The sequence below is a fragment of the Nyctereutes procyonoides genome, unplaced genomic scaffold (genome assembly GCF_905146905.1).
Source record: "Nyctereutes procyonoides isolate TBG_1078 unplaced genomic scaffold, NYPRO_anot_genome, whole genome shotgun sequence".
In the NCBI taxonomy this organism is placed as follows: Eukaryota; Metazoa; Chordata; class Mammalia; order Carnivora; family Canidae; genus Nyctereutes; species Nyctereutes procyonoides.
Genome location: NW_026575133.1, coordinates 57,284,665 through 57,309,200, shown reverse-complemented (window position 1 = coordinate 57,309,200; position 24,536 = coordinate 57,284,665). Strand labels below are relative to the sequence as shown.

At 36.8% G+C, this 24,536-nt stretch overlaps 1 protein-coding gene across 4 annotated transcripts in view; it reads right to left on the bottom strand.

Moving 5' to 3' along the window:
• MSRA (methionine sulfoxide reductase A) overlaps positions 1-24,536 on the bottom strand; it is a 423,682-nt gene that overhangs the window by 209,881 nt on the left and 189,265 nt on the right. For all 4 annotated transcript variants that reach the window (XM_055299897.1, XM_055299894.1, XM_055299893.1 and 1 more), the window contains one exon: positions 6,714-6,833. In XM_055299897.1, the coding sequence (XP_055155872.1) occupies positions 6,714-6,833 (120 nt within the window). The remainder of the gene's footprint in view (positions 1-6,713; positions 6,834-24,536) is intronic.

The window sequence follows — 24,536 nt, the reverse complement described above, 5'->3', positions numbered from 1 at the left end:
CATGCTTCTGGTTTTGGTGCCACTTGGCTGTGCAAATTTCTAAAAGCTTTTGAATAGACTAATAAACATGGAATTGTTCTGAACATCTGTAAGCAAAATACGAAAAGATATTACCCAGTGAATGAACATCCTGGGTTTTCTCGCCAGAAATGGGGTTATTTGTGTATTAGGCTAATGCACTGAAATTAACCCAGAATGCTTACCCATTGCAGAATGTCTTTTCATATTTTCATCTGTGTAGTCGTTATTATAAAATGTAAGAATAATTCTCTATCAGGGTATTCAGGGATCTGAATAGCTCAATTACTTCTAAAATCAATGTAGTAAAGCAACAGCATGCCAGTTAATCAGTTGGTTTGCATAACAAATGTTTGGGGGAGTTGGTGTGTTTTGTGTGTGTGTGTGCGCACATGCATGTGTGTGTAAAGAGAAATCCAGGGTCAGCGCAACACTTTAAAACAAATGTGAGAGATTAAGCTTCCATTTGACTACAGAGAACGAATTCTGGAAGACAGGTATAATTTAATTCATTCTAGAAAGGCTACATGAAATCTAGGCTCCTGACAGTTATGTCATCCCACGTTTCTATGGGATCTCTAGTGCTAGGCTTGCACTGGGTTTTTTTTTTTTTTAATTTTTATTTATTTATGATAGTCACAGAGAGAGAGAGAGAGAGAGAGGCAGAGACACAGGCAGAGGGAGAAGCAGGCTCCATGCACTGGGAGCCCGACGTGGGATTCGATCCCGGGTCTCCAGGATCGCGCCCTGGGCCAAAGGCAGGCGCTAAACCACTGCGCCACCCAGGGATCCCCATGCACTGGGCTTTTAAGGAACACCAAATGAATGCATAAATCTTTGGAAGTCAATTTAGGATTAGAATGGTGGCCACCAGGACTTAGATTACTTCTTGGCACATTATTAGAGACAGATCTGAAACACCACAAGAAATAGTGGCCTAACAGTGGCCGTGAGCCACGCCACCTCAAGTCCAAGCTATGACTGGGTTCACAGTGCAGGAGCTGGTGGTAGGCAGCTCACAGAAGGCTTCTAATTCAGGCCTAGAATATCTGGGAAATGCAAGTCTCTCAGCCTGTGGCTCTTGGTTCAGTGCTAAGTGATGAATCCAAGGAAGGGAAGTTTAGGTGCCTGCTACAGGAAAAAGGTCACTTTTAAAACAGGTTTGAATGAAATGATGGACATGTGAGGGGCGGGAGTCTCTGGGGAAATGCAAGGAGACAATCACAGCCTTTGGAAAAACATTGTGATCTGGCTTCTCTCAGCTTTGAAGGCCAAACTGCCATTTTTATCATTTAATTTAACCCAAGGTTAATCCAATAAGGAGAGAATGACCTGTGTAGACTAAACTCACAATAAACTGAGATATACATCTCAGAATGGCATATAATTGAATTTGAAATGAGAATTAGAACTGTCTGGCTGACCAACCTGGTCTCATTGCATTTTCTTTCTGTAAATAATCTCCACGGTAGGACAAAAGATGAGAAGTTTCTATAGGGTGTGGATCAGAATAAGAGGAGTTACTGATAAAACTTAAAAGCATCAGAGTGTCAGGCTCTGTCTGGTAGTCTATTCAGAAGCCAAACCTTACAAGGCAACCCGGAGAGGGCCAGCAGGACTTTCCCCTCCCCAGGCTGGCCTGGCTGACCAGCCTCCTTGCTGAGGCCTTCTGTTTGTTTGTTTGTTTCCCTTTATACATATGGCAGGGCATTCCATCAGGTTACTCTGAGGTCCTACGGACCAAGCCAAGCTCTCCTCTAAGTGACTGCCTATCTGTACTCTGAGGCATTGCCAGCTTATCTTATACTTCATTCCCAAAGGGCAACTTTACTGCCTTAGGAACTGTTGTCCGCTTGTATTTTCGACAGATGTCAGGCTCAAATATCACGCAGATCACTCAGCATGTAACACCCCTATTAGTGAGCCATTAATGAATGTTCTACTTACATGTAAAAATCAACTCTGGCCATGTGTCACCCACCATGGGATCACATCTTTCTCCTGGCTCTTAGTAGAAAACACACAGCTTTTCTACGTGCCTAACTGCACCTCCAGCTTGAGTCTCAGAATCACAAGAGCATTAATAGCTACAAAGAAATAACATTCAGACATTAATATGCATCCTACCTGGATACACACCTGCTTCTACACTCACATACACACCCACTCACCCGCTCATCCCTCCAGGCAACACATACCACCCACTAGCGTGCAGGTATAACAAACGTCAGCTAATGTTTCTGGTTCCATGGCTTGTGGAACCTCTGTGGCACACACCAATCTGTGTGCTGAGACAAGGCTGTGGAAGCTCTAACATTAGTCATCACATGAGGGGTCGAGGTGGGGGTAGGGGGCAGTGGTAGAGCTGGCCCTTTGGATTTTGAAAACTGAGTGCTATCCCTGGAATTCTGGCACCTGCCCCAAGAAACCAAATGGTACTTTGGGCTCAAGTGTACTTGCTATTCGAGAAGGAATTTGGCAGACAGTCCTGGTCCTAGGCTTTGTTTCTTGAATGATGAATGAATGAATGAATGAATGAATGAATGACTCTGCAGTGACCAAAGCTTTACAAACTTAATTACAAACACAAGCATGAGCAGTTTTGAAATTAATCCAAATCCTGGAGCACAGACTAGTATTTCTCTCATATGAAACCTCAGCAATTATTACACATTGTAGTAGAGCCTTGGTTTTTCTTCCCTGCAAGTCAGACTCCCCCAGGGCTGACTTGTTCAACGCGGCTGTGAGCACCCGAGGCTTCAGCAGGGAAGCCCTGCCAGTATCACCTGTATTCTGTCTCCCCCATTCTCTCTCTGGTCACAAATCTTTAATTAGCTGCTTACCCTAATTACTCTAGCTGGGGACCTTGTTTGTTCTCCTTCCCTGCTATTCCCAGAGATCTGAAGGCTCTACCACTTCTGTGCCAGGGGGTCCTTTCTATCACAGTTTCTCTCTGTCTTTTTGTTTTTCCTTTCATGATCAGAACAAAAAAAAAAAAAAAAAAGGAAGCCCAGGGAAAGAAATCATCTCTCCTTCTGTGTCTGGGTAAGACCCCATAACCATCATTGCCCAATCAGGAACAAGTTTCCATGACAACCATGCTTCCCAGTGCCACCACTAACTTAGCAGATAGCGTTCACATCAAATACAGAGTTCTTTACCAGCCTCTGTGGCTTCTGTACAAGACTCTGAGATACCGGCTGTTTGCATGAACTGTATCTTAAAAGAGTTTTGTCCTCTGTCCTTCGAAACATCAGAAAGACCAAAACAAAAACAAAACAAAACAAAAACAAAACCTGCTTGGTATTTTCTTTACTGTAATCATTAAAAAGCACACCAATTTTTTTAAAGTGTAGTGGAGATGGACATGAAAGAGAGTGTGGGACTCGGGTGTTAGGAAGTATGAATGGATGAACAGAGAATCACTGGGATATGACAGTTGGGTGACAGACACCATGGTCAGTGGCATAAACTTGGAGCGGACAGTTGATGAGGTTAGAATTCCTCCTGTATATGACCTTGGGGAAGTTCCTTTCCTCTCTGAGCCTCAACACTCCCTCTGTAAAAGACAGAAACTGAAACATTTCATGGAATTCTTCAGAAAATTAGATGCAAAAAAGCAAAGAGACAAAAAAAAAGTGCTTCTTACAGTGTCTGGCACATAGTAGGAGTTCAACAAAGGGCAATTACTATGCTGTTCTTCTTAACATAAAGAGCTGAATTGGAACAAGTCTGAGCAAACAGTATTCTAATTGATTATTAACATTTTGCTGGTGAAGAATAATAGTATAAGCAGTAGATATTTGGAGGTTTTCTTAGCAACCTTTTCTCTTGAGCTATTAAGTCATGTCTGCAATTATGGGAAGGAATCTACTCATTTCCATTCCTGAGACTTAAGAGGATACACCTGGGCAATCTCCAGGGTTCAACTGAATCTATTTATAACTCTGCATAAGCATTTCTTTAATTTTGAAACAGATGCAAAGAAAAAACTTGGATTAACTATTAAAGTATTTGTTCAATATTCCACATTCTCAATACCAGTGAGTAAATTCCAGTTCTTCTGTAAAGGCAGGAAAAACAAGAATATGTATGTTCTTAGGATATTTTCAATATTGCACCGCTCAAATTTCATTTCAAAATAAGAATTCATGTTGTAGCAAACAAACCAACATGCTCATTATGGAACAAACTCTCAGACTCCAACTCCTCCCCCACCTGTCTTCATGGTGCCCTCAGACAACTGAGTGGGACCTCCACAAGTACCGTGAGTTCAACTCTTTATTTTTAAAAGATAAAACTATTTATGTATTTTTAAAATCCCACTTCTGTCACTATGGTGGACTATATATTAAGATAATAAATCCTCCCTCTTAAGAACTCTTTAAGAGGGGCACCTGGGTGGCTCAGCCAAATATCCAACTCTTGATTTTGGCTCAGGTCGTGATCTCAGAGTCATGAGATTAAGCCACACGTTGGGCTCCACGCTCAGCAGACTGTCAGCTTGCAATTCTATCTCCTCTCTGCCTCTACCCCTCACCCTACTTGTGCTCACTCACTCACTTTCTAAAATAAATAAATAAATTTTAAAAAAAGAACTCAAGATACTGAATGAAATATTTTTTAAATGTGTTTTACAGTGTGGATGTTCCTCAAAACATTAAAAATAAAACTATTCTATGATCCAGCTATCTCTCTTCTGAGCATATATCCTAACGAAATGAAATCAGTAACTCAGGGCAAAAGCTATGCCCCCATGTTCACCTCAGCATCATTCACAATAGCCATGGTTTGGAAACAACTGAAGCCTCCACCAGCAGAAAAAATGGATAAAGATATTGTGGTATATACATAATGCAATATTATTCAGCCTTACACATGAAGTAAATTCTGCCACTTGCAACAATGTGGATGAAGCTGGAAGAAAGTATGCTAAGTGAAATTAATCAAGACACCAAAAAACTGTATACTGCATGTTCTCCCTTGTATATGGGAATCTAAACAAATCACACTCAAAAAAACAGAGAGTGGTTACTAGGGGCAGGAGTAGAAGGAAGCAGGGAAATGTTGGTCAAAGGTTACAAACTTTCTGTTATGGAGGATGAATTAGTACTAGAAATCTAATGTATAGCATGGTGATGGTAGTTAATAATACTGTATTTTTCACTTGAAATTTGTTAAGAGAGTAGATCATAGGTGTTCTTGCCACCAAAAAAGTATGTGAGGAGATGTGTATGTTAATTAGCTTGACTATTAGTAGTCATTTCACTGTGCATATCAAAACATCATGTCATACACCTTAAATATATACCACTCTTATTTGAAAAATTTTTTAAAAAGTGTTTAAAAGAGAAAAAAAATTGTGTTTTAAATGTTACCTGAGCTGGCAGTGAAATAAAGAAAATCTTTGAGGGCCAGAACAAAAAACAGATCCAGAATGGTTGCCTAGTATTTGAGCTAGAATTTGCCATGAGGGCATCTGCCTATCCTGGTAGCCAAAAATTTTTCTGTAAAAGGCTAAATCATAAATATTTTAAGTTTTGCAGGCCATACAATCTCTGACATATCCACTCAACTCTGCCATCATTCCATGAAAGCATTCACAGAAAATAAACAAAGAAATGAATCTGGCTGGATTTCTATAAGATTTTATTTACATAACCTAGCAGTGGGTAGGATTTAGCCTGCAAGCCAGTTTGCCAATCCCTTCATTATGGACTAGATTTGAATGTCTTACCCACAGAGAAGCAATTATAGTGCGTGATGTTTACCTCATATATAGTAGACTACTGCAGACTTCACACCTCTCTATCCTAGAGGATCCCTCCCACATTGATTCTAGGCTAGACCACATGACTTGCTTTGGCCAATGGGACAACAGTAAATGTGATATAAACAGGGACTTGAAAAGTGCTAGAAGAATAGGGCTTATCCTCTCTTGTTGCTCCTGAAATCTCTGCATCCACCACCATGTGAATTTGCCCAGGCCAGTGTGTTGAAGACATGGTCCATCATTCCCATTACCCCAGCCAACAAAAATGGACAGCCAGTACCAAACGCAGATCTATGAGTGAAGCCATCCTAGACCAACTAGTACCCAGGCAGCCTACTGGTTGACTGGAGTCACATGGATGAGCCCAGATGAGATTAGCAGAAGAACCGCCAGGATGAGGCCAGTCCAAATTCTGACCCACATAATCATAAACTAATAAGTGACTACTTTAGAATTAAGCTTAATAGTGATTATTTTGCAACAAAACCTAAATGGTACATTCCATAGGAAATCTATTATCTTCTAAAATTATAAAGTGAGATGGTTTGCCTGGGGGTCTCGATCGGTTGAGTGTCAACTCTTGGTTTTGGCTCAGGCCATAATCTCAGGGTGATGGGATCAAACACTATATCAGGGTCTGTGCCTGAGTGGGGAGTCTGCTTGAAATTCTCTCCCTCTGCCCCTCCTCTTATTCATGTGTGTTCTCTCTCTAAAATGAATAAAATTTTAAATCTTTAATGAAATGAAATAAAAATATAAAAATATAAAGTGAGAGGCCAGCAAGTATATTTATAGAAATGGGAAAGAAAAGATTAAAGAAACACAAACAATTTTATTTGCATTTTAAAGATCTTGTCACCTGCCAGCAAAGATGTGCCCTTTCTTGCTTCTTATAATAGAAGTTGGATCAAATTCTTCCTACCTGAACAGACTTCTTTATAAGTAGGATTGGAAGTATAGCCTCCTGCATAACCAACTTGAGTTGAATATACTCCTTTCTTGGTCCAGAATTTCCGCTCAGCTCCCCAGAAACAGCCCATTCCTAAGAAAACATAAGATACTACGGATTAGTCCTTTGTCAAAAACAAGTAGTCATTGAATGTCAGAAGCCCTGTTATACTAGAAAAGAAGTTATTCATGTCATTTGGTAATCAAAAATAACTAATATTTTATCTTTTAAAAAAGGACAGTTTCATGGAAGCAATCTAAGTGTCCATCAATAGATAATGGATAAGGAAAATGTGTACACACACACACATGCATGCATGCATGCATGCACATACATACACACACACACACACACACACACACACACACACACTGGAATATCATGAAACCAGAAAGAAGGATAAGATCATGCCACTTGAGCCAAAATGAATGTACCTAAAGGTGAATGAAATATTCAGAAAGACTAATATCATGTGATTTCACTCATAAGTGGAATAAAAAAAAACTAGTAACAACAAGAAATGAGCAAACAACAAAAAGCAGTATCAGACCTATAAATACAGAGAACTGATCATTGCCAGGAGGGAAGGGGTAGGGAGTTCGGCAAAATAGGTGAAAGAGAGTAGGAGATACAGGCTTCCAGTTATGGAATGAATAAGTCACAGGAATAAAAGGCACAGCATAAGGAATATAGCCAAGGACATTATAATAGCAATGTATCAGAACAGATGGTAGTTACACTTATGGTGAACATAGGATAATGTGTAAACTTGTTGAACCACTATGTTGTACACCTAAGACTAATGTAACATTGTATGTCAACTATAGTCAAATTAAAAAGAAACATGTTAGAAATCAAAGTGAAAAAAATCAATTAATAATTTTTAACATCTAAAAATAATTTTACTTAAGTTTATTTGCATAGACTGTCTTTTTGCCTTAGTTTTGCAAAAACTCAGAAAGCTCAAATTTTGGTGAAGTTAGTAAAATATATCTTTCCAAAAACATAGTAAAAAAATAACTGCATTTGATGAATGATTTCAGCACTCAATTCATTATGGACCTGTTAAGACATAATAACTTGTATTAATAGCAAAATTTATTTAATGATCAATATCCCGGTTGTGCTTTTTAAAAAAAAATACCACCACAGAAAGATAACACTAACTTACTGACTTAAATGGGAAAACTTCCCTAAATCAACACAGATTGATGCAGTTTTCAATGAACAATTCCATATATGTGTTCAGTTTCTTCAAAAATGTCTGTCATCATAAATTTCCTTGTGGGGGCACCTGGGTGGCTAGTGGTTGAATGTCTGCCTTCAGCTCAGGTCGTGATCCCAGGGTGCTGGGATCGAGTCCCACATCAGGCTCCCAAAGGTGAGCTAGCTTCTGCCTCTGCCTAGGTCTCTGCCTCTCTGTGTCTCTCGTGAATAAATAAATACAAGCTTAAAAAAAATAAACTTTCATGTGATAAATCACTGCTCACCGAAGGGTACATTTTTCTGAGTTCTATTACTAAAAATGATGAATGAGGAAAGAGAAAGGGGAAGGCAAATAAAGAGACGACAGCAAATACACAAAGAAACTCACAAAAATAGCATTCCATTCAACTAGCAAACACTTTGCTCACATCAGTAGTTATTGGATTCTTTTGAATATATAGTGAAAACCAAGACCTATCTCCCAAGAATACACATACTTACACACCTCGAAAATGTAGCATTATATCTCCCTGGGCTCCAAATAAAGAGCCCTCATTTTGTATCATGAGTTTCTGAACTGTCCACAACTGCTATTCTGTGACCAACTTCTAGATGTAAACAAGATTACTGCCTTGCTCAACTTTATTACTTTATTAAGTCATATATAATTAAGATCTTGGGTAGAACAACAGTTGGCAAATTAATATATGCCTCCTACATCTACAATCACTAGATTTGTTAGACTTGACTACAGAACTGAAAAAAAAATTAGATTGAAGTTTACTGAAATTCTTGACACTTGTTAATATCCTAAAATTCAGAACAGTAATAATGAAAATGAGATGCGCATAATGCTATACATTATACAAAAACATATTGGTCAAATGTGAGGGGAAGTATATTTACCAAAAATAAATTAACAGCTAAAAAATATGATAGAGCCAAATGATAAAAATTAATATAGTAAAAAAATTACCATTGTGATCATAATGCAACATGGATATATGCATATGACTATATCATAATTAACTAGGGCTAAATTTAGAACGAAAAAAACACAAGTATATGCGCATTCTTATTATAACTATAAAAAAAATCCATACCAAAATAGACTAGAAGGATATACAAAGTTATAACCATGATTGTTTTATAGTGGTGAGAATACAGGGTTTTTTTTTTTCATTTTTCAACATTCTCTGTAATAGATTTATATTACTTTAAAAATGAAAAATGTGTACTTTTTTAAAAAGGAAAAATTCTAAGAAAAACATAACCATATGCATTGCTTGAGTTACAACTGCAAGATACCATTCTTCCTTTTTACAAGTGAGTTCTTTGCTGCTAGTGAATACAGCTAAATACTTAGAGTATTAATAAAAATTGCCTATCCTCAAATCTCTGGAACAAAAATTCCCTATTAGTTTTACTTTGTTGCATTTCTGGGATCAGGGAATTATATTAGTAAAGATATTCCAGAGAAACAGGACCAATAGGATACAAAAAGAGAAAAAGATTTATTATGAAGATTAACTCCTGCAGTTGTGAAGGCTGAGAAGTCTACGATGTACTACTGCCTGCAAGCCAGAGACCCAGGAAAGCTGGTACTATAATCCCAGTCCAAACTCAAAGGCCTGAGAACCACGGGAGCCAGTGATGTAAGTCACCATCCATGTCTGAAGGCTGGATAACCAGGAGCACTGATGTACAAGGTCAGGAGAAGATAGATGTCCCAGCTCAAACAAAGAGTAAATTCACCCTTCTTCTGGCATTTTATTCTATCTGGGCCCTTGACAGACTGGATGATGCCCACCCACATTGGTGAGGGTGATCATCCTTCCTCAATCTACCAATTCAAAGGCTGATCTCTTCCCAAAACATCCTCACAAACACATCCAGAAAGGGCTATCTGGGCATCCCTCAGCCAAGTCAAGTTGACACATAAAATTAACCACCACAGGCATGATGACAGTGAATCTCTGGAGAAGGGTAAGTAAAAAGTGAGATGGGCAGCATAACTGAGCATCGAAGGCCACAAACGCACCTCAGAGTTGTGCAATGTGATAAACTGAAGGTACTCTAACCCCTGAGTTCAGAGGTTTGTGAAGTTCACTGAGTAAAATACTTCTCACACAACGACTAACATTGATAGTACCAAAGGGTACTTCAAGTTTTCAGCATTCTATGCACAAGGTACATGACGGGTCATTTTAGCAGCCTGCCTAATCTGACCAATGTCTATAATGATGCCAGACTTTATATCTTTACTATATCCTTATGCTATATAGATTTATAATACTTAAAAAGGATCTTGGCCAAACCAAACAAAATATTTGCTGCAAGTTCTTTAATCCCCTTTTGATGTTTAATGGGGATCAAGAAAAGACCCTTGCTAGAGGGAGGATGACCCAGCTCCAGCTGGGCACAGGCCTGCAGGGACAGGGGTCATATGTGGCTGAAATAATGCCTCAGGGACCTGGCTGTGTAATCAATGTCAAAATTCCTGGAGAGGTACTTAACTTAGAATAAGGGTTGTTGTAGGAATAAAACTCTTCCTTGAAGCAATCAGATGTTTCATCTAGTGGCTTCCAGTATAATCTAAGCATTCTATTATTTGATTTTGAGTATGCATGTATGTGTACTTAGACAAAGAAAACAAGTTTATGATCTGTCAAACTTTCTCAGAACTTACAATAATCTAGTAAAAAACATGAATATTTCTACATAAAGATATAGTATGCATTAATTTCATTAAAATTCTTTATATTTTGGCAGGGGGGCACCGGGGTGGCTCAGTTGGTTGTTTGACTCTTGATTCTGGCTAAGGTCATGATCTCAGGGTCATGAGATAGAGCCCCACATTGGGCTCTGCACTGAGTGTGAAGCCTGCTTGGGATTCTCTCCCTCTCCCTTTTACACACTCTCTCTCTAAAAAAAAAAAATAATAAGTAAATAAATAAATAAAATATTTTAGATTTTAACTGATTATAAAGTAAAACATAGGTACAGAAAAGCCACAGCGAACAGAAGCATACCTCAATGCATCATTATTAGGCAAACATCCTTGTAACTACCAACCAGATCAAGAAATGGAAGTTTGCCATCCTCCTTAGAAATCCCTCCTTGAAAAAAAGAAAAAAAGGAAAAAAAAGAAATCCCTCCTTGTATCACACCCTAATCACAACTCCTTTCCTCCCCCTCAAACGTAACCACTCCCTGACCTTTACAGCAACACTTCCTTATGTCTCTTTATATTTCTATCACTCAAGGTGTCCATGCTGATACTGTTTGGTTGTACTCATTTTTTTTTAATCTGATATCTCCTTAAGTAATCAACAGGTTCCCTCTCCATTCTTTTCCTTCTGATTATCCACTGAAGAAAACAAGAGCCATTGACTTGCAGAGCTTCCCACAATGTAGATTTTGCCAATTGCATTCTCATGGCACAATTCAACTTGTTGTTCTATCCTCGGTATTGCCTGCAAATCTGCAGCTGGATCCAGAACCTTGAACAGACTCAGATTTCACCCTTTGGCAAAACCATGGGTGATACTATGTTCTTTTTTATATAACTTCTAATTTTTTTCCAGCTTTATTGACATAATTGACCTACGACATTGTGTAAGTTTAAGGTACACAAGATTTTGCATACATATATATTATGGATAATTACAACAATAAATGTAGTTAACGTATCCATCACCTCACATAATTACAATTTTCATTTTTTGTAGTAAGAACATTTAAGATTTATTACCAACTTTCAAGTAAACAATCTAATTAATTATAATCATAATGAGTATTAGATCCCCAGAACTTATTCATCTTATAACCAGAAGTTTGTTTCCTTTGACCAACATCTACCCATCACCCACTCCTCCCCAACCCCCAGAAACCACCATTCTACTCCCCTTTCTATGAATTTGGCTTCTTTTTTTTACAATTCCAATAGAAGTGAGATCACAGGGTATTTGTCTTTCTCAATCTGACTCACTTCACTTAGCATAATGTCCTCGAGGTCTATCCATGTTGTTATAAATGGCAGGATTTCCTTCTTTTTTATGGCCAAATAGTATTCTGCTGTATACAGACCACGTTTTCTTTATCGGTCAAAGAACACTTAGGTTGGTTCCAATGTCTTGGTTACTACAAATAATGTTGGAATAAACATGGGAGTGTAGATATCTGTCCAAGATAGTGATTTTATTTCCTTTGGATATATACCCAGAGGTAGGATGTTGGATCATATGGTAATTCTATTATTCTTAACCTTTGAAAAACTTCATAATCTTTTCCATAATAGCTGTGCAACTTCACATTCCTATCAACAGCACACTGGGGTTCCCTTTTCTCAACAATCTAGCCAACACCCTGTGACCTTTTGGTTTTTTTTGGTAACAGCCATTCTAACAGATGTGAGGTGAAATCTAATTGTGATTTTGATTTGCATTTCCCTCATCGTTAATGATGTTGAGTGTCTTTTCATGTACCTGTTGGCCATTTGTATGCCTTCTTTGGAAAAACATCTATTCAATCAAATTCTTTGTTTTTTTTGGTATTGCGTTGTAGGAGCTCCTTATATATTTTGGATGTCAACCCCTTAATATTTTCTCCATTCCATTGCCTCTTCATTCTGCTGATTATTTCTGTTGCTGCATCAAAGCTTCTTATTTGGATGTAATCTCACTTACTTGATTTTGTTTTTGTTGCTTGTGTTTTTGGTGTCATATCCAAAATATCATTGCCAAGATCAATGTCAAGGAGCTTTTTCTCTAAGTTTTCTTCCAAGAGTTTTATTTCAGGTCTCATGTTTGAGTCTTCAAACCATTTCAAATTATTTTTTGTGAGTAGTATAAGATTGGGGTCCAGTTTCACTCTTCTGCATGTGAATATCCATTTTTCTCAATATCACTTATGTAAAAGATTATCTTTTCCCCATTGAGTATTCTTGGTTCGGTGATCAATTATTAATTAACCATAAATATGTGAGCTTGCTTCTGGGCTCTCTATTCAACTCCATTGGTCTATGTATCTGTTTTATGACAGTGCCATACTGGTTTGATTACCACAGCTTTATAGTATAATTTGAAATCATAAAGTGTGATGCCTAAAGCTTTGTTGTTCTTTTTCAGAATTGCTTTGGCTATTTGGGGTCTTTTGTGGTTCTATACAAATTTTAGAATTGTTTTTCTAATGCTGTGAAAAATGCCACTAGAATTTGATATTAGGTTTGATATAGGATTGCATTAAGTCTATAAAGGGCTTTAGGGAGTACGGACAGCTTAACAGTATTAATTCTTCCAATTCATGAACATGTAACAGCTTTCCATTTCTTTTGAGTCTTTTTCAATTTCTTTCATCAGTACCTTATCAATTTTAGTGCACAGATTACTCCACTTGCTCAGGTAAATCTATTCCTATTTTATTGACTTTGATGTCATTGGGAGTGGGATTATTTTACTTCTCTTCCAGATATTTCATTGTTAGTGTATAGAAATGCTACTAATTCTGTATGTTGATTTTGTACCCTGAAACTTTACTGAATTCAATGATTAGTTCTAACAAGTTTTTTTGGTGAAAGTTTTAGAATCTTTTTTCCATATAAAATAATGCTGTCTTCAGACAGAGAAAATTTTACTTCTTCCTTTCTAATACAATGTTTTTTTTACTTCTTTTCCTTGCCTAATTATTCTGGCTAAAACTTCCAGTACTATGTTAAATAGGACTTTTGAGAGAGAACCCTTGTCTTGTTTCTGATCTGAACAGAAAAGCTTTCAGCTTTTTCAATTGAGTATGATGTTAGCTGTGGGTCTGTCATATATAGCCTTTATTATGTTGAGGTATGTTCCCTCCTCATCTTCTCAAATTTGTTGAGAGATTTGTCATGAAAGGGTGTTGAATTTTGGCAAAACAATTTTCTGCATCTTTGAGTCATAAGATTTTTATGCTTCATCCTATTAATGTGATATATCACATTTATTATTTTAGATATGCTGACCCATCCTTGCATCCCAAGGATAAATCCCACTTGATCATAGTGCATTATCCTTTTAAAAATGTGCTGTTGAGTTTTGGCTTGATAATATTTTGTTGACAATTTTTGCATTTATATTCTTCAGGGATGCTAGCCTGTAGTTTTCTTTAGCATCCTTAGCTGGCTTTGGTACCAGGGTAATGCTGTCCTCATAAAATGAATTTTAGAGTGTCCCTTCCTTTTCAACTTTTTAGAAGAATTTGAGAATGATCAGTATTAATTCTTCTTTAATATTTGGTAGAATTCACCAGTGAAGCTGTCTGGTCCTGGGCTTTTTTTGTTGGAAGATTTTTGATTATTGCCTCAATCCCGTTAGTTACATTGATTTGTTCAGATTTTCTGTTTCTTCACGATTCAGTCTTGGTAGGCTATGTTTCTAAGAATGTATGCATTTCTTCTGTTGCCTAATTTGTTGCCATATAATTTTGCATAGCAGTTTCTTATGATCCTTTGTATTTCTGTGGTAGCAACTGTAATGTCTCCTCTTTCATTTATAATTTTATTATTTATTTTCTCAAATTTGTTAAGTTTGCTTTGTCGCCTAACATTTGATCTATCTCGAAGAATGTCCCATGTGTACTTGCAAAGAGTATGTATTCTAAAGCTGTTGGATGTAATGTTCTGTATATATCTGTCATGTACATTTGCCTAATAGCATTATTCAGGTGTGCTCTTTCCTTATTAATTTGCTATCTGAGTGATCTACTCAATGTTAAAAGAGAGGCGCTGAAATCTCCTACTATTGTGTTACTATTTCCCCTTTCAGCTGTTAATACTTGCTGTAAGTATTTATGTGCTCCATGTTGGGCATAGTATAATTGTTATATCCTCTTGATGAATTAGTCTCTTTATCATTATGTAGTGACCTTCTTTGTCCATTGTGATAATTCTCTATGAAAGTCTCTTTTATCTGATGTAAGTATAGCCAATTCTGCTATCTTTTGGTTACCATGTGCACAGCATATCTTTTTCTATCCCTTCACTTTCTACCTATGTTTGTACCTAAAGTCTCTTATAAGCAGCACATTGTTGGATCTTATTTTTTAAATCCATTTAGTCAGTTTAGGTCTTTCAAATGGAGAATTTAGCTTACTTATATTTAAAGTAATTATTAATAGGTAAAAACTTACTAATGTCATTGGGTTCATTGCTTTCTAGTTTTTTTTTTTTTAATTCTTTTATTCTTTTCCCTCTCTTACTGTCTCCTAACTTGTTTTTTATAGTAGTATATTTTAATACATTTCTTTTATCTTTTGTGTATTCACTATATATTTTTTCTTTGTGGTTACCATGAGACTTATACAAAATATCTTAAGATATGTCTATTTTAAGTTGATAATAACTTACTTTACATCACATTTAAAAACTCTGCACTTCATTTCTCCTTCTCTCACATTTTATGCACTCACGTTATTGATGTCACAGTTTTTATATTGTGCACCCATTAGTAAATAATAGCTGTAATAACAGCTATGTTTTTATTATTTTTTAACTTACAAACTAGAGTTAAAGTAATTTACACATCTCCATTACAGTATTATATTCTGCATTTGACTACATATTTACCTTTACCAGTTAGTTTTATACTTTTATATGTTTTCATGTTACTTAGCATCCTTTCATTTCAATTTAAAGAACTCTTCTTAGCATTTCCTATAAGACAAGTCTAATGGTAATGAACTCCTTTAGGCTTTGTTTGGAAATGCCTTTACTTCCTCTTCATTTCTGAAGGACAGTATTGCTTGGTATAGTATTCTTGGTTGACAATTTTTTTTTTCTTCCAGCGCTTTGAATGTATCATCCCACTGCCTGTTGGTGTGCAAGGTTTCTGCAGAAAAATCCGCTGATAGCCTAACAGGGCTTACCTTGTGTGTAATGAGTCACTTTTCTCTTGCTGCTTTCAAAATTCTCTCCTTGTCTTTGAATTTAACATTTTAATTATAATGTGTCTTAGATTAATCTTCCTCGGGTTGATCCTGCTTGCAGTCCTTTGAGCTTCTTATAATTAGATGTCCATATCTTTCCCGACTGGGGAAGTTTTCAGTAATATTTCTTTAAATAATCTTTCTGACCCTTTAAGCTCTCTTCTCCTTCTGGGACTCCCAGGATACAAATGGTCATTCACTTGAGAGTGTCCCATAATTCACACAGGCTTTCCTCACTCTGTTTCTTTTTTTCTTTCTGTTCCTCTAACTGGCTAATTCTAAATGATTTGTCTTTGAGTTTGCTGATTCTGTCTTCTTCATAAACAAATTTATTATCAAAGCTCTCTACTGCATTTTCCAGTTCTGTCATTATATTCTTCAGCTCTAGGATTTCTGCTTACTTCTTTTTTATGGCTTTATTTCTTTTTTTAAAATATTTTATTTATTCAAGAAAGATACACAGAGAGAGGCAGAGACATAGGCAGAGGGAGAAGCAGACTCCTTGAAGGGACCCTGATGCAGGACTCAATCCCAGGACCCCAAGGTCATGACAAAGGCAGATGTTCAACCACTGAGCCACCCAAGTATGGCTTTATTTCTTTATTAAACTTCTCATTTTATTCATGCATTGTCTTCCTGAATTCATTTATTTTTTTATCCATGTTCTCTTGCTTTTCATTCAATTTCTTTAAGGTGATTATTTTGAATTCTTTGTCAGGAAAATTATAGATTTCCCTCTGCAGTCAGAGCTTTATCAGTTTCCTCTGGTGGTGTCATATTTGCCTGATTCTTCGTAACTCATGTATTCTTACAATCCTGTTAATGTTAATGCCAGACAGAGAACATTCAACAAGAAATGGGCACTAAATACAAAGCTAACAAAATGACCTGGCTGATGGACATCAGTCAGCCTATTTCATTAGCCATACAGTACTGGCATGATGGGTACAGGAACAAAGTGGCCATAGTTACAGAGATGGAGGGCACACATGGGCACAACAGTGGATTCCCACTTAACCAATCTTACCCACTGCCACCACCGATGTCCAACTTGCCAGAAACAGAAATAATCTCCAAGTACTTTACTAGTACAATTTCTCAAGAGGACCAACCAACCACTAGGTGGCACGGGGGAAACACCAGGCTCTTTCAAATGCTGAAAGAGCCAGTGGTTTGTTCTCACACTACAGACACATATTCCACTTTCTCTGCCTTCCAAATCTCAGCCAGTTATATGCAGTCCTATATAACACTGCATCAGACCAGAGAACCAGATTTACAGAAGATACACCAACAAATCCATGACGGCAGTCTCCATCTACCTTATGATATACCACATCACCCAGAAGCTGCCATTTTGATAGAGCGCTTTGAACAGTCCAAAGGCACAGCTGCAGTGCCAGTTTATCGACAATACTTTATGAGGACAGGGTGGTATCTTTGAGATATCTGAATATGCACTGAATAAAAGACCCCAAAAATATTCGGGCACCATGTCACCCAAAAGATGAACGTGTGCATTAGAAAAGCAAGGTGTGAAAACGGAATTGGCTCTACTTACTATCATTCTCAGTGACCACTGAGGGACTTTGTACTCCTGTTGCCAGAACTCTTGGCACTCCAGAGTTAGATATCCTGGTCCTCAGGAGAGTAAACTTTCATCAGGAGTCATAGCAAGAATCCACTGAGTTATAACAGCTGTAGCTGTTTTTTAAGGTACTCTGAGCTTATTGTGCCCACGGACAAATAGGCAAAAAGCTTGTCAGGCAGAATCAACCCACAAGCAGTAAGGCAGATCTCTGTTGGGCCACAGCCTTGTAAACATTGGTGTTAGAAGTGATAGAGATTTTTGCCAACCAGACAAGCTTAAAAAATATTTCATTGTGGTTTTAACATATACTTGGATAATTACTAGTAAAGTTGACATCTTTTCAAGTTGGACATTCATGTTTGCTCTTTTGTATATTTCTTTTGTCCAATTTTCCCTTAGACTGTTATATTTTTTGCCCTACATATCGGAATTTTTATATATTCTGGATACTATTTTTTTGTCAATTTTATGATTGTAGATATGATCTTGTGTCAGATTTGCATTTTACTTTCATTTATAATGCCTATTTTCATACAGATGTTTTACATTTTATTTGTGGCTAAATTTCTCTATTTTCCTTTATAATCTATTCATTTTGTGTATCATGCATAGGAATTCCTTCCATACACTATAGTTATAAAGAACATATTTTCAGAAATTTTAAAGTTTTGTTCATTTTGTGTTGCTAATTCATCTTGAAATAATTTTTTACGTAGTACATAAGTAGGGATTCAATTTGATTTTTTTCTATATAAACAAGTGTCAGAAATAAATTATTATTTATTACATTTTTCCCCATTTAGCTCTAACATCATCTCAGGTGTTCCCATTTATGGGCTATTATCTTCCACTCATTTGCCTGTTCCTACACCAATAACCTACTACTCAACAAATATATATATATATCCATTGCCTACTATGTGCCAAGAAGTGCTCTACGCACTTAGTATGCATGAGTGAACAAAACAAACACCCTACCCTCTTATAGTACTTACACTCTAGTGGCAAAGACAGGTAATAAACAATAAAAATAAATAAGTAGATGATATAGCAAGTTAGAAGATATAAAGAGCTATTCTTAAAAAAAGAAAAGCAGAGCAGGATCAGAGGAATCAGGAGTACTGGAGAGGATGCAATGTGAAATAAGGTATTCAGGGTGGGCTCAAAGAGGTGGCAACTTGGGGCACCTGGGTGGCTCAATGGTTGAGCAACTGCCTTTGGCTCAGGTCGTGATCCCGAGGTCCTAGGATCGAGTCCCACATCAGGCTTCCCACAGGGAGCCTGCTTCTCCCTCTGCCTATGTCTCTGCCTCTTTCTGTGTGTCTCTTATGAATAAATAAATAAAATCTTAAAAAAAAAAAAACAAAGAGGTGGCAACTTAAAACAAAGACATTCAGATATCCTGGGTATCGGGTGTTTCAGGCAAAGGAAACAGTTACAAAGGCATTAGGAACATGCCTGCTATGTTTAATGGGCAGGAAAGAAGTATGTGGCTTGAGTGAGGTGAGCATGGGAAGTAGTGAAACATAAATCAAATAAGCCAGATTGTGTGGGGCCTTGAAGACTACTGTAAGGACCATGGATTTTACAGTGACATGGATGGCCACAGTTGAGTTTTGAGGAGAGGGAATGTCGTGTTTTACCATGTCCTCTGCTGAGAAGTGACTGGTGTGGACCAAGCAAAGAAGCAAGGAATGATTAGAAAACTGCTAACGTAATCCAAGTGCAAGAGAATGGTAGCAGCAAAGTCACGATCAGATTTTTTATATATTTTGAAGATAGAGCCAAAAGATTTCCTTTCCAGATAGGCTGGAAGCAAGGTTTGAAAGAAAGAGTCAAGGTTGACTCTAAAATTGTTGGCTTGAGTAAAGAATTGTGGGTGAAGCAGGTTTGTAGGGGAAAACCAAAGGTTGTAATTATTCTAGTTTTAATGAGTCATAATATCTAGTGCAACAAGTTTTTCAAAAATTTTCTTTGCTGTTCTTGTCCCATTACCATTCTAAATTTATTTTAATATTGGCTTGTCAAATTCCATAACATACCCTGTTAAGATCTTGACTAGAATTACACTTAACTTATAGATTAATTTGAAAAAATTTCAAAAACAATTTGAAAAAAATGTTGTCATATTAATAATGTTGAGCCTTTCTTTTGATGAACACAATATAGCTGTACATTTATTTAGGTCTTCTTACATGTCCTTCAATACCATGCTATCATTCCTCCATAAAAGACTTATACATTTGTATTGCGTATGGTTTTATGTATCCTGTGATTTGTGTTGCTGCTATAAACCCTACTTTTTCTATTACACTTTTTTATTGCTTCTGGATGGGATATAAAAATTCCACTGATTTTAGTATGCTTTCCATAGAACCAGAAAACTTAAGAGAATCCTCTGATTAGTTTTAATGGCTTTTCTCCATGTTCTCTTTGACTTCCTCTATAAAGAATCATATTTTGTACAATTGACAGTTTCATATTTCCTTGTCCAATTACTATTCTCTTTCTCTTATTTTACTTTCTTCCATCAGCTAGGACCCCCTGCTTAATGCTAATAATAAAGGTAATACTGGGAATCTGTCTCACCCTAATTTTAGTGAGAATGCTTCAGTGGGTATAAGTTTTGCCGTAGGTTCTTGGTTAAACACTCTTTATCAAGTTAGAAATGTTTCCTTTCATTCCTAGTCTGTAAATAGCTTTTTATCAGGCATGAGTTTTGAGTTTTAACAATGCTCCATTCTTTAGAGATGATCATATGGTTTCCCTCCTTTCATCTCTTAAAGTAGTATATTACATTTGCAGATTTTTCTGAGCCATCCTTCAATAAACCTCACCTACTTACAATGTATTTTAATACTGAAGAATTGCTTTTGCTAACATTTTATTTCAAATTTTTTCATTTATATTCATAAGGAACATTTGCCATAGTTTTATTTTCTTGTACTGTCTTGTCCAGAATTAGTATCAAAGTTATATTGGCCTCATAAAATGGATTGGTTAACTTTTTCCCCCTCTTATATAACATTGCATTAGAAAGGAATTATTTGCTTCTTGAAGTTACAGTAAAACTTTCTGAGCCACCTGGACCTTGTGTCTTTAGAGAGTAGAAGTGAGGAAATAAGAGACTTTGTTTTGCTGTTATTCATTTATTCAGGTTTTCTTGCTTCTATTTCTGTTTTTAGAAGTTTTCATCACAGAACAAACCTTGGCTTTTACAGACCGTCTTTTTGTTGTTGTTTTCTATTTCTGTTCTTTCTTTACTATTATCTTGTGCAGTTTACTCTTAATATGTTCCTTACTGTCTTTTGGATATGAATAGTTATTTATTTTCAAGTTCTCTTGTTTTCTGATAAATGTATCTAAGGCTATACATTTACCTCTAAGTTTTGCTTTAGATACATCCCACATATTTAAATATGCTTAGATATGTAGTATTTTCCCTATCATTCATTTCTATGTATTTTATAATTTCCATGTTTTATTTTAACCCATAAGTTATGTAAGGGCATACATTTTAGTTTTCAAACATATAGCACATTTTTAATACTATCTTTTCATTTTGATGCAGTTTGTTACATTGTGCTTAGAGAATGTGATCTTAATATATTCTTTTGAAACCTGTTGAGACTTATTTAGTGGACTGCTACAAGAGATGAGTGAATCCTAGATTCCTGGAATACAACAGCTGTCTTTTACAGAATATAACTAACTGGCTCTTTAAAGAATATTTTATCCTAAAGTGGTACTGATGCCAGTGGTCTGCAGACTCATCTCTGAAAGTCATGGATTGAATGAATTACTTGTCACCACCACCCCCACTCCAGAACTTCTGAAAGACATCTATTCTACATGTGTAGAAATAAAGTTTTGAACAGAAGGGTGGAAAGACTCCACTTTACATCAAAATTTAAGCATCTAAGAGTTTAAAATCATATCCAGATTACAACTACATCATTGTCTCAGACTTACATTCTTTGCACTATCATTCAAAATTGTTAGATGGTAAAAAATTTTCAAAAGTCCTGCTGGATTTTTTTTATTTAGAATTACTTTAGAATTCTGCATTTCTAGTCAAACTTTCTATCTGTCATTTCTCATGAATATGATCTGTGGCTATGGAATTTTTTTTATATTTGTGGGAATTACTTTATCTTCCCTTAAGATTTATGATACTCAGCTGAAATCTTCAGAAACAACTTTAAGGAAACTTCAAAATCTCATTAAGCCCTTTGTATTCACACTGCAATTTTTGACCTGATTAGTAAGGATCTGTGATTGCTGAAATGCTATTTTTCTTAAAGTAAGAGAGTGGCTGGCCACTACAACTTTGGCACCTCTGAAAGGTGGTCTCACTTGTCTGCCTTAGTACCCTATACAAAGTGGCTCAGGCAAGTTCTGCTCACTAGTAAATCCCATGCTCTGTTCACTAGCACATCCCATTCCCTGCTAACTAGCATACCCCATTCTCCTAATTCTGCCTGCAAGGGGTGTCACTGAATAACAAACCCTCAGACAACAGATGGGATAGGAAGAGCGGTCTGTACTGTCAGAGTGGAAACCAACAGGGAGGCCAGGCTTTCAATAGAACATGTGCAGTCACCACATGTTCCTTTAACATTTTATCCAAATGTTCCCTCTCTTCCAGCTCTTTTCTCCACTTTTAGACTTCACACAGAATACAGCCATGCTCACAGTCATTTCCAGGGCTACCTCCGTTACTAGGACTACAGAAAGGTAAAGAGAAAAGGAAGAGTGACACAGCTACCCCGTTCTGAGACTGCATACTTCTCCCCTAACTCCTTATAGTTTCTGACAGTTCAAAGTCCCAAAATTACTTTGCCTGTTTTAGCTTACTGTGAGGTACACATTTATACTTTCTTTTTTGCACTTTTAAAGCAGCCCTTTTCTATACAGTTCAAATCACAGAAATGTCTCTTAATCCATAGATCTAACCCCTGTCCATCCACCTAAGAAAGCTGTAGAAAGACATGCATTTCCAACTCTCTGTTAGGTATGTCTACCTGGAAGGTTCCTTGACACTTTGAATTCAATATATATAATACCTATGCACCCATCTGTCTAAGATTAATTAATTGCATGGGAAATATTCAAAATATAATGTTAAGGAAGAAAACACAGGGTAATAAGCTACATAAAGAATGTGGTCATATTTGATTTAATGTATACACTTTGGAAAAAAATTCAAGGGGAATAAGTCAAAATGTTAACAGTAAGATTACAGGTGATTTTCATTCTCTTTTTATACTCTCTGGTATTTCCCAAATTTCTACAAGAAATATGTACTCCAACTGTCATAATAAAAAAGAAGAGGTTTTTTTTTATTTTTTTAGATGTTTATGTAGATTGATTGATAGTCTGGAAGAAAATGCAATAAAATGCCAGAATAATAGTTGTCTCTAGTTGTTTTTGCATTTTTATAGATTTTCCAAATTTTCCCTAATGCACATGTGCCACTTTCATAACCAACAAAATTAAAGTAACTTTTAAGATTTTAATACTCATGCCCTATCCTCAGCCAAACTAGAATAGGTTTCATTACTACCATCCCCATGTTATCCACCCATGCCCTGCATCCTTCATCCCTACCTCCACTTTTGGAAATCCTGCCTACCTACTCAGAATAATTTCAGATATCACCTTCTCCCTTAATTCTTTCCAGAATGCCATTCAGATATAAAGTGTCTCCTCTTGGAACCCCAAAGCACATCCAAGCCCTCCCATATTAGACATTTATATAGTCTATCTTATGTAATGACTTTTGGTTTCTGTGCTGTGACCTCATCCCTACACTATAAACTAAGAACATGGGGCCCATCTCTCCGGACTTGGTTTAGCCTCTATCACCTAGTATGGTACCTTGCATGTGTTAGCCTCCTTGAATTGAACCGGAATTCTCTGAAATTTAATCTACCATCTTTTATCATTTTCATGGTGTTTATAAAGCAGGCATTCCCAGAAACCATAGTGCCAGCTTATCGATTGCTGAGATCTTCCTTTGAGTCTTCTAAAGTGGAAACTCAGTGATTATATGGAGGAAAAATGGAGTGTTGAACATAAAAAGGAAAAAAGTTCTCATTTCACTTCTCTTTTCTCTAACAGATTTCTGGGCTTTTGTAGACAAGGATTCAGAAGCATTCAAAGTGGATATTTCAACTAGGCCTATATGCTGAAACACTACATTGTGGTCTCAGGAAGCTCCTTATACTCTTTTAAGTTTTAGTTTCCTCATCCATAAACTAGGAAGATAAATAGTACTAATCACAGAGTCACTGAAAAAGCTTCATATGCATGTCATATGGAAATGATGACATTAAATTATTTCTAACATCCAGCTTGATCATTGAATGATCCAATGGCTCTGTGGAGAGAATAAGAGGGAGAATTGAAATCTATATTCCTCTTCTCCTCAACTTTAACTGTGATTTTACAATTGTGATCAGTGAGCAAATAAAATGTTTCCTACAAACAGTACATAACCTGGTATTCTTTTCCCCTTTATCAAATGCCTGTTGTGAGCCACACATGGTACCAGACCTTTGTATACATGAAACACCCCCCACCACCACCAGTAACTATTCAAGGAAGGCAGAAGCAACCCCACTTTAACAATGAGAAAATGAAGATTCAGAGAGGTTAGGTCACTTCTCCATAGACACAGAACCACGGCATATCCAGGAAGCATGCCTAGAACTCAAAGCTGATGTTTTTTTCCTTTATGCCATGCTGCCTTCCTAGAAACAAACTTCACAAGCTTATCTTCATGGAAATCTGTGTAGACCCATAAGCAAGTTAAATTAAGAACCTGCCAGGATCCCTGGGTGGTGCAGTGGTTTAGCGCCTGCCTTTGGCTCAGGGCGCGATCCTGGAGACCTGGGGTCGAATCCCACGTCGGGCTCCCGGTGCATGGAGCCTGCTTCTCCCTCTGCCTATATATCTGTCTCTGTGTGTGTGTGTGTGACTATCATAAATAAATAAAAATTTAAAAAAAAAAGAACCTGCCTATTACAGATATAGGGTTT